The following is a 13740-nucleotide window of genomic DNA, read 5'->3' on the forward strand; positions in this document are numbered from 1 at the left end:
GGTGGGACCCATCTGGGAATCTGTGGCCCACCCCTTTTGTGAGAGATGAGGACTGTGCCTTTAGGGTAGGGTCGAATTAATCGACAAAGGACATGGGTGGGGTACTCCATATGAGGATCTGTGAGGCCCATCCTCTTTGTGTGAGAGGTGAGGAGAGTGCCCTTAAGGGCAGGTCTGTCGGCGACAGATACGTTGAGAAAGTGAATCATGTTTTGCCCCAATTTTTATCGGTCAAAAAACAAGGATTATAATTTTTTTCTGAATTTAATTAAAAATTTAATATCTGATTAAATGAATGAGAGTAGGGAGAAATTATTAACATTTAACCTGAATACTTGATTAAATAATATAGATATATTAAAAAAAATCTAAAATATACTAATTATTTTTATTAATGTTAACTGTATAAATATTTATTTATTTTTAATTATATTTTTTAGTTTTTTAATATGATATCATTTTAAAATATTTTATTTAAATAATTATATAAAATAATTGATTCTACATTACATTGAATAGAATATGAAGATGGATATTCGATATCCTATAATATAAGAATAGAAAATATAAAATTCGATTTGAATGTGTCTAAAGTCTTTAAAAAAAAACTAAAAAATACATGCAATGCACGTGTTTCATATAGAGTTAATTAGAATCGTGTACGTTCATCTCTCTTTTGTTTTGAACTATAAAATCCCGGCAACCCTCCCTTCTTTTGCATCTTCGCTTCCATTCCACCTGTTCTAGCTAGCTAGAATTAAAACCAGAGAAACAGACATAATGGCAGGCATCAAGCACCTGGTCATGGCCAAGTTCAAGGAAGGAGCAGCAGTGGAGCAGCTGGTTTTGGACATGAAGAAACTCGCATTAGAGTTGGATATCGTCAAATCCTTCGAATGGTATACTACATTAAAACTTCAACTTCTACATGATAAAATTCTTCATGCATGCATGTTATGTTATGTTGTTAAAAATTATACTACTGTGCAGGGGAGAGGACGTGATGAAGAACGACAAGTATAGCCATGGATTCACGCATACGTTCATCTTGACGTTTGACAGCGCTGAGGACGTGGCGGCGTACATAAAGCACCCTCGACACGTTGAGTACGGCAAGAAGTTTCGTGCAGGGACTGAGAAGATCTTGGCGGTGGATTTTCCGACTGTTATTGATAAGATTAGGACTGCTTGACTCAATTAATGATATGCAATAAATTCATTTAACTAATGAATTATTATTTTTATATTATATGTATTTCATGATCTAGATTTTATAAAAAGACAACTCCGCATTCCTTATATTGTGATATTGAATATCTCCGCATCAACAATTAACTATGCATAAGTCCGCATACGCTTATCGGCTTATGCCAGATTTTAATATTTATTTCACCTGAAGGATCAAAATTCACATATCTTTCGCTCAGAAGACCGTTGAGCAATGATGTTAAATCTTAGAATTGAATCGGCGACTATAAATCCTCCAGCTGGAAAATCGTCGAGCGGCGACGTTAAACTCTAGAGTCGAACCGGCGACTATAAACTCTCCGGCCGGAAGACCGTCGAGCAGCGATGTTAAATCTTAGAGTCGAACCGACGACTATAAACCCTCCGGTCGGAAGACCGTCGAGCAGCGACGTTAAATCTTAGAGTCGAACCGGCGACTATAAACCCTCCGACCGGAACACCGTCGAGCAACGACGTTAAATCTTAGAGTTGAACCGACGACTTTAAACCCTCCGGTCGGAAGACCGTCGAGCAGCGACGTTAAATCTTAGAATCGAACCGGCGACTATAAACCCTCCGGCCGGAAGACCGTCGAACAGCGACATTAAATATTAGAGTCGAACCGGCGACTATAAATCCTCCGGCCGGAAGACCGTCGAGCAGCGACGTTAAATCTTAGAATCGAACCGGCAACTATAAACTCTCCGGTTGGAAGATCGTCGAGCAGCGACGTTAAATCTTAGAGTCGAACCGGCGACTATAAACCCGGAATCTTAGAGTCGAACCGACGACTATAAACCCTCCGGTCGGAAGACTGTCGAGTAGCGACGTTAAATCTTAGAATCGAACCAGCGACTATAAACCTTCCGGCCGGAAGACCGTCGAGCAGCGACGTTAAATCATAGAGTCGAACCGGCAACTATAAACCCTCCGGTCGGAAGACCGTCGAGCAGCGACGTTAAATCTTAGAGTCGAACCGGCGACTATAAACCCTCCGGCCGGAAGACCGTCAAGCAGCGACGTTAAATCTTAGAGTCGAATCGGCGACTATAAATCCTCCGGCCGGAAGACTGTCGAGCAGCGACGTTAAATCTTAGAGTCAAACTGGCCACTATAAACCTTCCGGCCGGAAGACAGTCGAGCGGCGACGTTAAACTCTAGAGTCGAACCGGCGATTATAAACCCTCCGGTCGGAAAATCGTCGAGCAGCGACGTTAAATCTTATAATCGAACCAGCGACTATAAACCCTTCGGCCGGAAGACCGTCGAGCAGCGACGTTAAATCTTAGAGTCGAACCGGCGACTATTAACCCTCTTGTCGGAATTCCGTCGAGCAGCGACATTAAATCTTAGAGTCGAACCGGCAACTATAAACCCTCCGGCCGGAAGACCGTCGAGCGGCGACATTAAACTCTAGAGTCGGACCGGCGACTATGAAAACCCCCCGGCTTGAAGATCGTCGAGCGGTGACGTTAAACTCTAGAGTCGGACCGGCGACTATAAACCCCCTGGCTTGAAGAACGTCGAGCGGCGACGTTAAACTCTAGAGTCGGACTGGCGACTATAAACCCCCCAGATGAGGCAGCGTCGCGTTGAAGCACTTCAACGAGATACTAACAGAAAGTCCATGAAAAATGGAAAGTCGTTTGACTCATCGACGCAGTAAAGAAAAACACTAAGCGAAAAGCTCATAAAAGTCCTAGAGAGAGTGGGAGGTCGTTTGACCGATCGGCACAGTAAAGAAAAATACCCCAACGACAAACTCATAGAAATCCCAGGCAGAGTGGGAGGTCGTTTAACCGATCGACGAAGTTAAGAAATTCCCTGCGGGAAAAAGGTCGAGAGACCGGTCGGCATAGTTACAAGGAACACTCGAAATGAAAGGCTAACGCAGCCAGAGTGAGCATTCATTTTAAAATAACTTTTAAAAGTCCGTCGACCGAGGATAAATTTACAGATGCCACATTAAAATTAAAGTCTAGTCGATCGGTAAAATTACAGAAAATACTTCATTCAAGGTAGTTGAAATTATGCTTCGGGATGGTAGTGAGAAGCGTCGCATGCTCTGTAGCAGGGATGACCACGGAGTCAGGGAGCTGGCCCTTGGACTTCAGATAATCCGCAGTGGCGGTGATGGCCAACTCGAAGGCGATGACCAGCCGGTCGCAAACCTTCTCCACAAACTCCGCTGAGAGGATGTATTTTTGCCTCAGAGTTGCGACGCAGCCTGGCTCCGCTTCTTGGTACTCCTTGAAGGTGGCACAGGATGCATCTAGAGCCTCCTGTAGGGCCTTCACATCGTTCTTGAGTTTGGTCACCTCCTTCGAGCGGCCTTTCTGCTCTCCTTCTAGCAGCTCGGCTAGCTCATTCACACGCTGCTTCAGAGCTCGGGCTTCCACATTCTTTTTTTCCAGATCAGCGATGACGGTGTTCTTCCGAGTGGTGGCGAGCTTAATTTTGTGGTCATAACTTTTGACCTGCTTGTTAAGCTGGTCCAACATGTACGCCTGGTCGGCCGTCTTCTTTCTCTCGGTCTCAAACAGATTCTTGGTTTTGGCAAGCTCCTTCTGCAGCTCGGCATAAGAAGAGCCTCGAGAAGAGGACGGGCTGCCCTGACTCTTCAGCTTCTTCAGCTCCTCCTCCACTATAGCCAAGCGGTTGGAGACAGCAATCTCTTCCACCCATCGCTGATATACACAGAAAGGTTAAAAGGTCGATCGGGAAGGCTACATAAAGAAGAAGTAAAGCTTACCCTTGTAGACTGTTGCATGTGGCAGTCAGCCAGCTTGTCGAGCGGTATCATGGTCACACGAGCCCGAGCGTCCGCCCACATCTCAGCGAGGGGCCCCTTCATAGTGATCATATGTTCAGGAGCTGTCGGGCGATCGGACTTGGCCATGAACGCCTCGGTAGGTAGATGCAGGGTGACCCTAATAGTGCGGTGCCGGCCCGGAGTTGTCTGAGCGGACGCCAAAAGATCAGAGGCCGGGCTAGACATTGTGGATAAAATGCCCGAGCGGAGGACTCGGCGTGGTGCAAGAGGAAGGGAGCTAACCGGCACTACTTCGATAGGGGCCGCAGGCGCATCCAGTTGAGAGGGAGTCCGGTCGGAGGAGAGCGCCTCGACCGATGCTGCTTTGCCGCGTTGAGAGGCGGTGTCCATCCGCTCAGACGCTTGCACTGCGAAGGTTGCCGAATGGAGAGGCTTCTCAATTCACCGTCTTTTCTTGTCGAGCGGGAGCTCGTCCTCCGGTTCGAAGTCTTCCTCCCGAACAGTCGGTTCCTTGCTAGGAGTTGCACCACCAGCCGCATCCATAGGCGAAGCCTGAGCGGCCGACTCCCCTGCCTGCGCTTCACTCTCGTCCTCGTGAGAGCCGACCGGAGCAATGCCCAATTGTTCTATTTCCTTGGCCGCTTCCGCTTCGAGCGCGGCCGCTTTCTTTTTCAAAATCCCAAACAACACCGACTCCATTACGATGTTCGCTGCAAAGAAAGGAGAAGGAAATCAGTTAGAACTCAAGGCAAATGTACAAGTGAAGTTCTTACCAAAGCTGCTCTGGAGCGGGGGCCGGATCGGACTCAAACCGAATATATACATCACTCCTTCAGGAAGAAGCTTGTTGATGTCGAGCTTCAGACCGGCTAGCAGATTCGCTGCTTGAAGATAGTCCGGTCGGGTTTTAAATTTCTTCAGCTCGGGAGAGGTTGGCGGTCCGACCTGTCATTTAGTGCGGAAAGGGGGCCGCTCGAGCATACGAAGAAAAAATAAATTTTCTTTCCAATGTTTGTTGGAAGAGAGAAGTTTATCAAAAAAGACTAAGCCGGACCGAGCCTGAAACAGATAAGTGCCCGGCTCGGACTGCTTGGGATAGTAGAAATAGTAGAAGACTTCCGGGCGGAGGGGAATATTGTGTATCTTAAATAATACCACAACTCCGCACAAAAGGCGAAAGGTGTTGGGATCCAATTGGGCGAGCATTCGAATGCCAAAAAAGTTACAAATTTCGATGATGAAGGAGTGGAGAGGAAACCGCAGACCAGCTGTGAACTGTTTGCGAAAAAATCAGATAGTGTCGCGCGGAGGGTTATGTGGCCGAGCGGAAGGAGAAGGTAAGATCAATTCGAAATCAGAAGGGATATCGAAAGCGTTAAACAGGCTCTCGGCATCGCGCCGATCGAACCGCGACTCCATGGTGGTATACCATGGGCCGAGAGCGAGGTCCGCGGGCTGAGAGGAACTTGCCATCGCCCGAACAACAGTGGAGAAGGAGGAAATTGGGAGAAAATGCAAAGGCTCGAAGGAGATGAACGGAACAGTGCCCAAAAGATGAGAATTCGGCAAAGAACGCAAAGAAAACACAGAAAGAAAGAGAGAAAGACAAAGAACCTTACAAAGAAGATGAGAAGCGAAGGAAGAAGGCAAGGGATCGCCGGAGCGCCGAGGAGAAAGGTCGTCGGGGCACTAAGCAGGAGGAGGCTTCTGGACGCAAAGGCGAAGGTGCGGCGAAGGAGAAGGGCGAAGGCTTTATAGGGTTATGCCCGATCGTCCTGAGCCGTCGGATTCAAGTCACAGGAACCTAGGCCCACATTGCGCCGTCCATTTCAAACTGACGAGCGTCGCATCAGGCGTAAGGGGGTGGTCGTACGAAGACGTCAGCTGCGCCACGTGGCACTCGGTCAGAGAAAGGCATTTAATGAGCCCCATCACGAGGCAGAACCCGCGTGCTCAACCATAATGGCGGAGATTTACACGTATTCCGAGAAAATCCCGAGGACATCATCACCAGCCATTGGAGCAGCCCTCGGCAACTAGCCGACCGGCTATATTCGACCTCCAAGGGGCCGAGCGAAGGTATATTTTCGTACTTTCGGCATTGGCGGGTCGGCTGTCGATTGGCCAGACTCATAGTCCAGTCAGTCGGACTTAGCGCCTCCTTCGACTAGACTTGAGGGGAAGACATGTGATCCGGTGGTAAGGACGGGGAACCCTCATTGGCGGAAGGTCAACGACACGTGGAGGTCAACGGTCAAGGTGGTCAACACCAAGGTCGTGCCGAGCGGACTGGCGGACCATCCCCGGACATCCGGCCGACCGGGTGCCTGGTCCGGGTCTCCCAGGCGACCGGACAAAAGACAACCCGACCATGGGGCGGGTTTCCGATGCTCAAGGTAAAAAGGTTTCAGGGGCGCCGGGCGGGATGTCCGTTTGGCCGGGGCACAAGGCAACAAAGACAGGCAGGAGCAATCTCATCCGAGCATACGACCGGGAGTCCTCCCAGTCGGACCGATACCTACAACCGGGGGCAGAATTGATGTGTCTGCCGAGCGGCCAAACCGCTCAGCCTTGGAACAGACAGGGAACGCAAGAGGACAAAGGAGACAGGGGATAACATCATCCTCGAGACATCTGTCGCCGACAAGGAGCGGGGTTGGCGGCCGAGCCGTACGCAGGATCGTACGGTGGAAGCTTCCACCGTCACATCCGGGATATGCTCGGACGATTGCGGAATGGCGTCACAGGTGCTTTTCTGACATTGGCTCGTTAAGGTATGTTTGGGGAAGCGTGCACGCATCAAGAAGCATGCCCGCGCCTCCTCGGGGTCCTATATAAGGGCCCCCAGACGTCGACGAAGGTATGCGCAATCCTCACTGTAGCCACAGTTACGCTGTGTCTCTCATTTCTCGTTGCCTGACTTGAGCGTCGGAGGGTCGTCGTCGGGAAACCCCTCCCGGCTCGACTTCTTTACAGGTTCACCGGAGATCTACACCACCAATCGGAAACAGCGGAGAGTGCCACGCCTCCAGCGTCCGTCGACTCAGTGCTCGAACAGGATCACATATATATATATGGTGAACGCCCATATATAAAAATTTCGATTATATATATAGAGAAATTTTATGCTGCGGTGCAATTCTTGCGGTTTTGCTGCGGTGCATCATCTCTCTTCTCGTCTTCTTCGCCGACCTCGCCAAACCACCGACTGCCGACCTTCCACTAGACGCCCGGCCACCGTCGGCCGGAATCCGGCCGTTTCGTGGCCAAAATCTGCCGAAAACGCTAGCAGACACAGCGCTGCCGATTCTGGCCGCGATCCGGCCGGAATCCGGTCGCGACCGATCAGCCTAGGGCCTGATCGGTCCACAGACCGATCAGGAGAGGCCCAGACCGATCAGGTTGGAGCCTGATTGGTCCAGGCCTAGATTTCTTCGCAGGTGCAGGTATAAAGATTCGCTGACGTGGCAAGTACCGCAGTAAAATCGCAAGAATTACACCGCAGCATAAAATTTCTATATATATATATATATTAAATTTATATGTTATATTTACATACGTCACCTCTCGGTAGCATGATACATCATTGTAACTCCCTCTATATATATATATATATATATATATATATATATATATATATACAGAATTGATCTGCTGCGAACAAAGCCCGTGCGGACCGCTACGGACATGCTCCTGATCGGTCTGGTGACCGATCAGGGAACCTCCTGATCGGTTTCTGGACCGATCAGAGAACCTCCTGATCAAAAGAAGGGAGGGTTGCCGGGACTTTGTCCGCAGCATATCATTTCTCTATATATATATATTTTAAATTTATATGTTATGTTTGCATACGTCACCTCTCGGAAGCATGATTCACCATTGTAACTCCCTACAGTTATTGATGCATGTTAATCATTTATTGTCTTTTAAAAAGAAAGAACATCTGCTACGACTTCAAGTAGCATTTCTAATTCGACCCTGCTTTTAAGGACAACTGTCCTCACCCTTCACATGGAGATGAGTGGGATCTATCACAGGATCTGTGGGGCCCATTCCCTTTGTGAGAGATGAGGGCAGTGCCCCTAAGGGGGCCCATCTAGGAATTCGACCCTGCTTTTAATTCGACCCTAAGGGCACTGCCCTCGCTCCTCACAAGGAGATGGGTGGGGTCCGTCTGAGGATTTGTGGAGCCCATCCCTTTAGTGAGAAGTGAGGACAGTGCCCTTAGGGGCAAGGTCGAATTAATGTCGATTAATTCGACCTTGCCCCTAAGGGCACTGTCTTGGGTGGGGCCCATCTAGGAATATGTGGGGCTAACTCTCTTTGTGAGAAGTGAGGGCAGTGCGCTTAAGGGCCAGATCGAATTAACCCTATCTGTCGGTGATAGAGACGTTGAGAAAGCGAATCATGTTTTGCCCTAATTTTTATCGGTCGATAAATAAGGATTATAATTTTTTCCAAATTTAATTAAAAATTTAATATCTGATTCAAATGGACGAGAGCAAGGGGGAATTACTAATATTTAATATTCAATCGGAATACTTATTAAATAATATAGGTATATTAAAGAACTTTTTTCAAAAATATACTAATTATTTTTATTAATGTTAGCTGTATAAATATTTATTTATTTTTAATTATATTTTTTAGTTTTTTAATATGATTTAATTTTAAAATATTTTATTTAAATGATTATATAAGATATTTGATTCTTAATGTGTATGTGTAGGTAAGAAGATGAATATTCAATATCCGATAATATAAGAACAGAAAATGTAAAATTCGATCTGAATGTGTCTAAAGTCTTTAAAAAAAAACTAAAAAATACATGCAATGCACGTGTTTCATATAGAATCGTGTGCGTTCATCTCTCTTTGTTTTGAACTATAAAATCCCGGCAACCCTCCCTTCTTTTGCATCTTCGCTTCCATTCCACCTGTTCTAGCTAGCTAGAATTAAAACCAGAGAAACAGACATAATGGCAGGCATCAAGCACCTGGTCATGGCCAAGTTCAAGGAAGGAGCAGCAGTGGAGCAGCTGCTTATGGACATGAAGAAACTCGCATTAGAGTTGGATATCGTCAAATCCTTCGAATGGTATACTACGTTAAAACTTCAACTTCTACATGATAAAATCTTCATGCATGCATGTTATGTTATGTTGTTAAATATTATATTACTGTGCAGGGGAGAGGACGTGATGAAGAACGACAAGTATAGCCATGGATTCACGCATACGTTCATCTTGACGTTTGACAGCGCTGAGGACGTGGCGGCGTACATAAAGCACCCTCGACACGTTGAGTACGGCAAGAAGTTTCGTGCAGGGACTGAGAAGATCTTGGCGGTGGATTTTCCGACTGTTATTGATAAGATTAGGACTGCTTGACTCAATTAATGATATGCAATAAATTCATTTAACTAATGAATTATTATTTTTATATTATATGCATTTCATGGTCTAGAATTTATAAAGAGGCAACTCCGCATTCCTTATATTAGTGATATTGAATATCTCCACATCATCAATTAACTATGCATAAGTCCGCATACGCTTATGCGAGATTTTAATGTTTATTTCACCTGAAGGACCAAAATTCACTTGTAATTCATGTTAAATTTTGCATGAAAAACCTCATTTTTCTTAGATTTGCAAGAGAAACCTCGTGTTACTAAAATCCCAAGTCGCGTCGCCTCGCGAAACTTCCAAACCGGAAATTACGGATCAGAATTTACCGTCTATTTCCTCCTTTCCTTAAATTAATGATATTGAATATCTTCATGTCAATTATCCGTGCTTAAGTGATATATTGGTGATAAAAGATAAATAAGTTTGTCCCAGCGTCTCCATCAATCTGTCTCAAGGTCAACACAGAGGAGGTAAATTACGGACGACTACTAACTTTTGAATAGTGATTAACATATAAGGGAAATATTTATCTCAACTTTTACCGAGATTCGAATCCTAAACTTTATTGGTGACAACATTTTATGTAATAATCATTAAACCCATCTGAGAGGACATGCATAAGTGACACATGTTCCTAAAAAAACATCAAATTTTAATAACAATGTCTGACATTAATCCGTTTTTATCGGAAATAAATTACATATTAAATTATATATCAATGAAAAGCTACCAATATCTATTTTTAAAAAAATGATAAAAAAATATTCGTGTAGAAAATTTTGACCATTTTAATCGACGTTTATTAAGCTGAAAATATTACTTGCGAAATATTACTCAGGAAAGATTATAACTTAAGAAAAAAACATTGCTCGGAAAAAATTATTCGGGAATGATATATTACTCAGGAAAAAATATATATTGCTCAGGAAAAGTCGTATTGCTCGAGAAAGATATATTATTTCAGAATTGAAAAGAGTCAATCTACAATTTTAGTATTCTTGATATCTTGAAATTCAAAAAGGTTGATGAGATTTTAATATCCCTGAAGGCTTTTTCATGATTAAACTCACTCTTATTCTCAAGGCTAAGGAAATATAAACCTAGTTTAATAAGACCTTAGGAAATATAAACTGCAGTTAATGTATTTTGAGTCATCTTTGAGGGTTGTTCCATGTCTCACCTATAAAAGTTGTTGTTTGTATTATTTAGAGACAGGTTGTTTTTTTTTAGATTTAAATATATTTGAGTTTTTAAGTTTGTTAGAAGATTTATTTTCTTGTTATTATTCTAAACTCTTGGTGAATTTCTTGGAGTGGTGAGTATTGAGTGTGCCTTGTGTTGCCTCCTACTTCTCCTACGTTTTTCGGTGTCAAGTTCGTATTAGAGCTTTGGTTCCCAATGGCTAGTCGTAGAAGACAAAGGCCAAATGGTGATGATCCTGTAGCTCATCAAAGAGACATTCATGATATCGAGTTGGATGACTTGAGGAGACAAGTGCAACAACTCGAGCAACGTCTTGCACGTGGTGAACCTCGGGAGCATGATGTTGAGAGTCATGGTTCAGAGGTTGATTCTACAAATTATGAGATGGGTTTTAATCCATTTCATGACAACATACATGATGATTCTAGCGTAAGGCATATCGGAGTCAAAGGTATCGAAGGAACAATGTACTGACAATAATGGAAAATAATCTCAATTTGATTTCAATCAATTGAGATTTATTATATTTGGCATTATAATCAAGAGCGACATGAATCAAATAGTAAAAATAATACTTCCAAATCTATTATATTTATTACTATGCTTATAAATATGTCATATTTAATCTTTCCATTATTATTTGAACAAGTTGTATAAATAAGCCTATTGGTTTTGTTAAATGCACATCAAATAATTATTCTCTATTCTATTTCTTTTCATCTACTAGTTCTACATGGTATCAGAGTCATCTTCTCTTCCTCACAATTTTCTTCTTCTGAATTTTTGTTGCAGTAGTTACAGGAGTTTCTACATCTAGGTTTGATAGCATTGTCGACAATGGCAACTTCGACAGCTACATCTTTTCTTATCCTTTCATCAACAACTCTTTTCCGTCAACGACAACAACTTCGACAACGTCAATCGTAGTAAGAAGAGGCACAAAAGTTTACTTAGTTTGCAATCAGAGGATTGGTAATCCAAGACGTTAAAAGTTCACTATAAATCTCCTTCAGACAGAGAAACCTCTTACAACAGCTAAAGCACTCAATTGCAAAACAACATAAGAAGAATCGTTTGCAAGTATTCTGTCTAGCTACTGAGATTAGGGCTGTATTTATATCCCTGATCTGGGCGCTTGAAAGGATTCCAGGCACCTGAGCGTGGATAAAACTTTATCGATGTCGTAACATATCACAACAGCTAATGACTTGATTAAATTTCTAGTCCGGGCGTCTGGACTGAGCTGAACCAACCCTCGACCAGGGCGCGTACCTAGGGGGCCCTGGCTGCTTTGGGTGATCCGACGCCCAGACCAGAGTCAACTTGGAGTTAACTTCATGTCTGAGTCTTCCACTCCGGCTCTACTTGCTTGGGTGATTTCGGTCATCAGAAATAGGGCTCACCCAAACCCATTTTTTGGCCTTCTCGAGCAGCCTTTAGCTCCGGCTTCTCGTCCCTCAGAAACGTCGCACGCTTCCTTCTCGTTTGTCAGCGTACTCTTCCGCAGCGCCTCGTCCCTCGGACGCACAAAGTCCGTTGGCTCTCTCCCGTGTCGTCCTTCTCACTAGTTGTGTCTTTCGCTTGACCGCTTGTGCTTCTAAGTTCCTGCACACTTAGACACAAGGTATCAAAAAGATAAGATAACCTAACATGACTTGGTTGACCATATCAAAACTACCACAGAGTACTTATAATCTCTCCCTTTTGATGTGAGCAACCCAAGTTAAGTTAGGGTAAACAAATAACACATAACAGTCAAATAGCAAGTAAAATTTTTATAATTTTTATAATTAAAAAAATATGCAAAAATTAAATTGTTACCCTCCCCCTACACTTAACCTCTACTTCATGTTGGTTGTTACTCGGAAAACCTAATGGTTCCACTGTACAAAAATTTTGTACAAAGGTCTGAACATTTTTCTAGCTACCATGTGTTCTTTTAAATTAAACTTGGATCGCCTGCGGAACTTAACACGTTTGATCCAAAGTTTAATCTATTTGTTCTTAGGTTTTGACTTGGATCTCCTGCGGAACTTAACACGTTCGATCCAAATCACCTAAGTCATTAATTCCATTAAATATTAATTTCCATAATTGATTCCCAGTACTGACGTGGCGAGGCACATGGCCTTCTTGGATATGGGAGCAACCACCACCGACTAGACAAAACCTTTTAAGGAAAGCTAATATTTAATTTCCTAAAATAACTTTAGGTTAACCGAAAGGAACAATCAAATCACAAGGAAAAGAAAAAATAACAAAGAACACAACATCGAAAATAAATTCGAAATACTAGAATCGCATATCTCTTGTATTTGGTATTATTTCCAAAAATAACTAGTATGATGCGGAAAGGAAAAATACTAGTTATACCTTTTAGAAAAACCTCTTGATCTTCTACCGTATTCCTCTTCTAACCTCGGACGTTGTGTGGGCAACGATCTTCCAGATGAGAAACCACCAAAGCACCTTCTTCTCCTCCTTGCTAGGTTCGGCCAAATCAAAAGCTTCACCAAGGATGAAGAAAAAAAACACCGACCAAGCTCCAAGGGATGCAAGCTTTTTCTCCTTCTTCTTCTCCAAGTAGTATCCGGTCACCACAAGATCTCCAAACAAAGAAGGGTTTCGGTCACCACAAAGAGGAAGAGAGGGAGAGAGGATGGCCGGCCACAACACCAAGGAAAAGAGGGAGAGAATAATAGAAGTTGTATCTCATGAAGGCACCCCAACCCCCTCTTTTATATTCCATGGCTTTGATAAATAAGGAAATTTAATTACAATAAAATTTTCTTAACTTTCCTTGACAACAATTAATTAAGAAAAATTAAATAAAATTTCCTAATTAATTGTATGTGGCCGGTCACCTCATGGAGAGCAAACAAGTCAATTTTAATCAACAATTAAAAATTCCTTATTTGCCTTCAGAAATTTTAAAAAATAAAATTTCCTTTTAAAATCCCTTCATGGTTGATAAAAAGAAATTTCTATAATTTTAATTATTCTATATGTGAATAATTTATAAAGAAGAAAAATAAAATATCTTTCCAATCTACAAATAAGGAAAGAGATCTAATCTCTTTCTTTAATTTTTTGTAGATCCTTTTTAAAAGAGATATTTTAATTTTTA

The 13740-nt window shown here is 43.3% G+C and overlaps 2 protein-coding genes across 2 annotated transcripts; both read left to right on the forward strand.

Moving 5' to 3' along the window:
• The first annotated feature begins 725 nt into the window (after positions 1-725).
• On the forward strand, positions 726-1267 carry LOC122009548 (stress-response A/B barrel domain-containing protein At5g22580-like). Its single transcript, XM_042566107.1, has 2 exons — positions 726-899; positions 991-1267. The coding sequence occupies exons 1-2, from the start codon at positions 781-783 to the stop codon at positions 1190-1192; spliced, it is 321 nt and encodes a 106-aa protein (XP_042422041.1). The 5' UTR covers positions 726-780; the 3' UTR covers positions 1193-1267.
• Positions 1268-8923: 7656 nt separating this feature from the next.
• On the forward strand, positions 8924-9498 carry LOC122010337 (stress-response A/B barrel domain-containing protein At5g22580-like). Its single transcript, XM_042567148.1, has 2 exons — positions 8924-9097; positions 9188-9498. Exons 1-2 carry the CDS (start codon positions 8979-8981, stop codon positions 9387-9389), a joined length of 321 nt encoding a protein of 106 aa, XP_042423082.1. The 5' UTR covers positions 8924-8978; the 3' UTR covers positions 9390-9498.
• Positions 9499-13740: the final 4242 nt, after the last annotated feature.

This window comes from Zingiber officinale, chromosome 1B, assembly GCF_018446385.1.
Source record: "Zingiber officinale cultivar Zhangliang chromosome 1B, Zo_v1.1, whole genome shotgun sequence".
Classification (NCBI taxonomy): domain Eukaryota; kingdom Viridiplantae; phylum Streptophyta; class Magnoliopsida; order Zingiberales; family Zingiberaceae; genus Zingiber; species Zingiber officinale.

Coding starts and splice junctions, on each gene's coding strand:
- LOC122009548 (XM_042566107.1), top strand. CDS start 781: ATGGCAGGCATCAAGCACCTGGTCATGGCCAAGTTCAAGGAAGGAGCA. Junction 900..990: donor ATCGTCAAATCCTTCGAATG/GTATACTACATT, acceptor ACTACTGTGCAG/GGGAGAGGACGTGATGAAGA.
- LOC122010337 (XM_042567148.1), top strand. CDS start 8,979: ATGGCAGGCATCAAGCACCTGGTCATGGCCAAGTTCAAGGAAGGAGCA. Junction 9,098..9,187: donor ATCGTCAAATCCTTCGAATG/GTATACTACGTT, acceptor ATTACTGTGCAG/GGGAGAGGACGTGATGAAGA.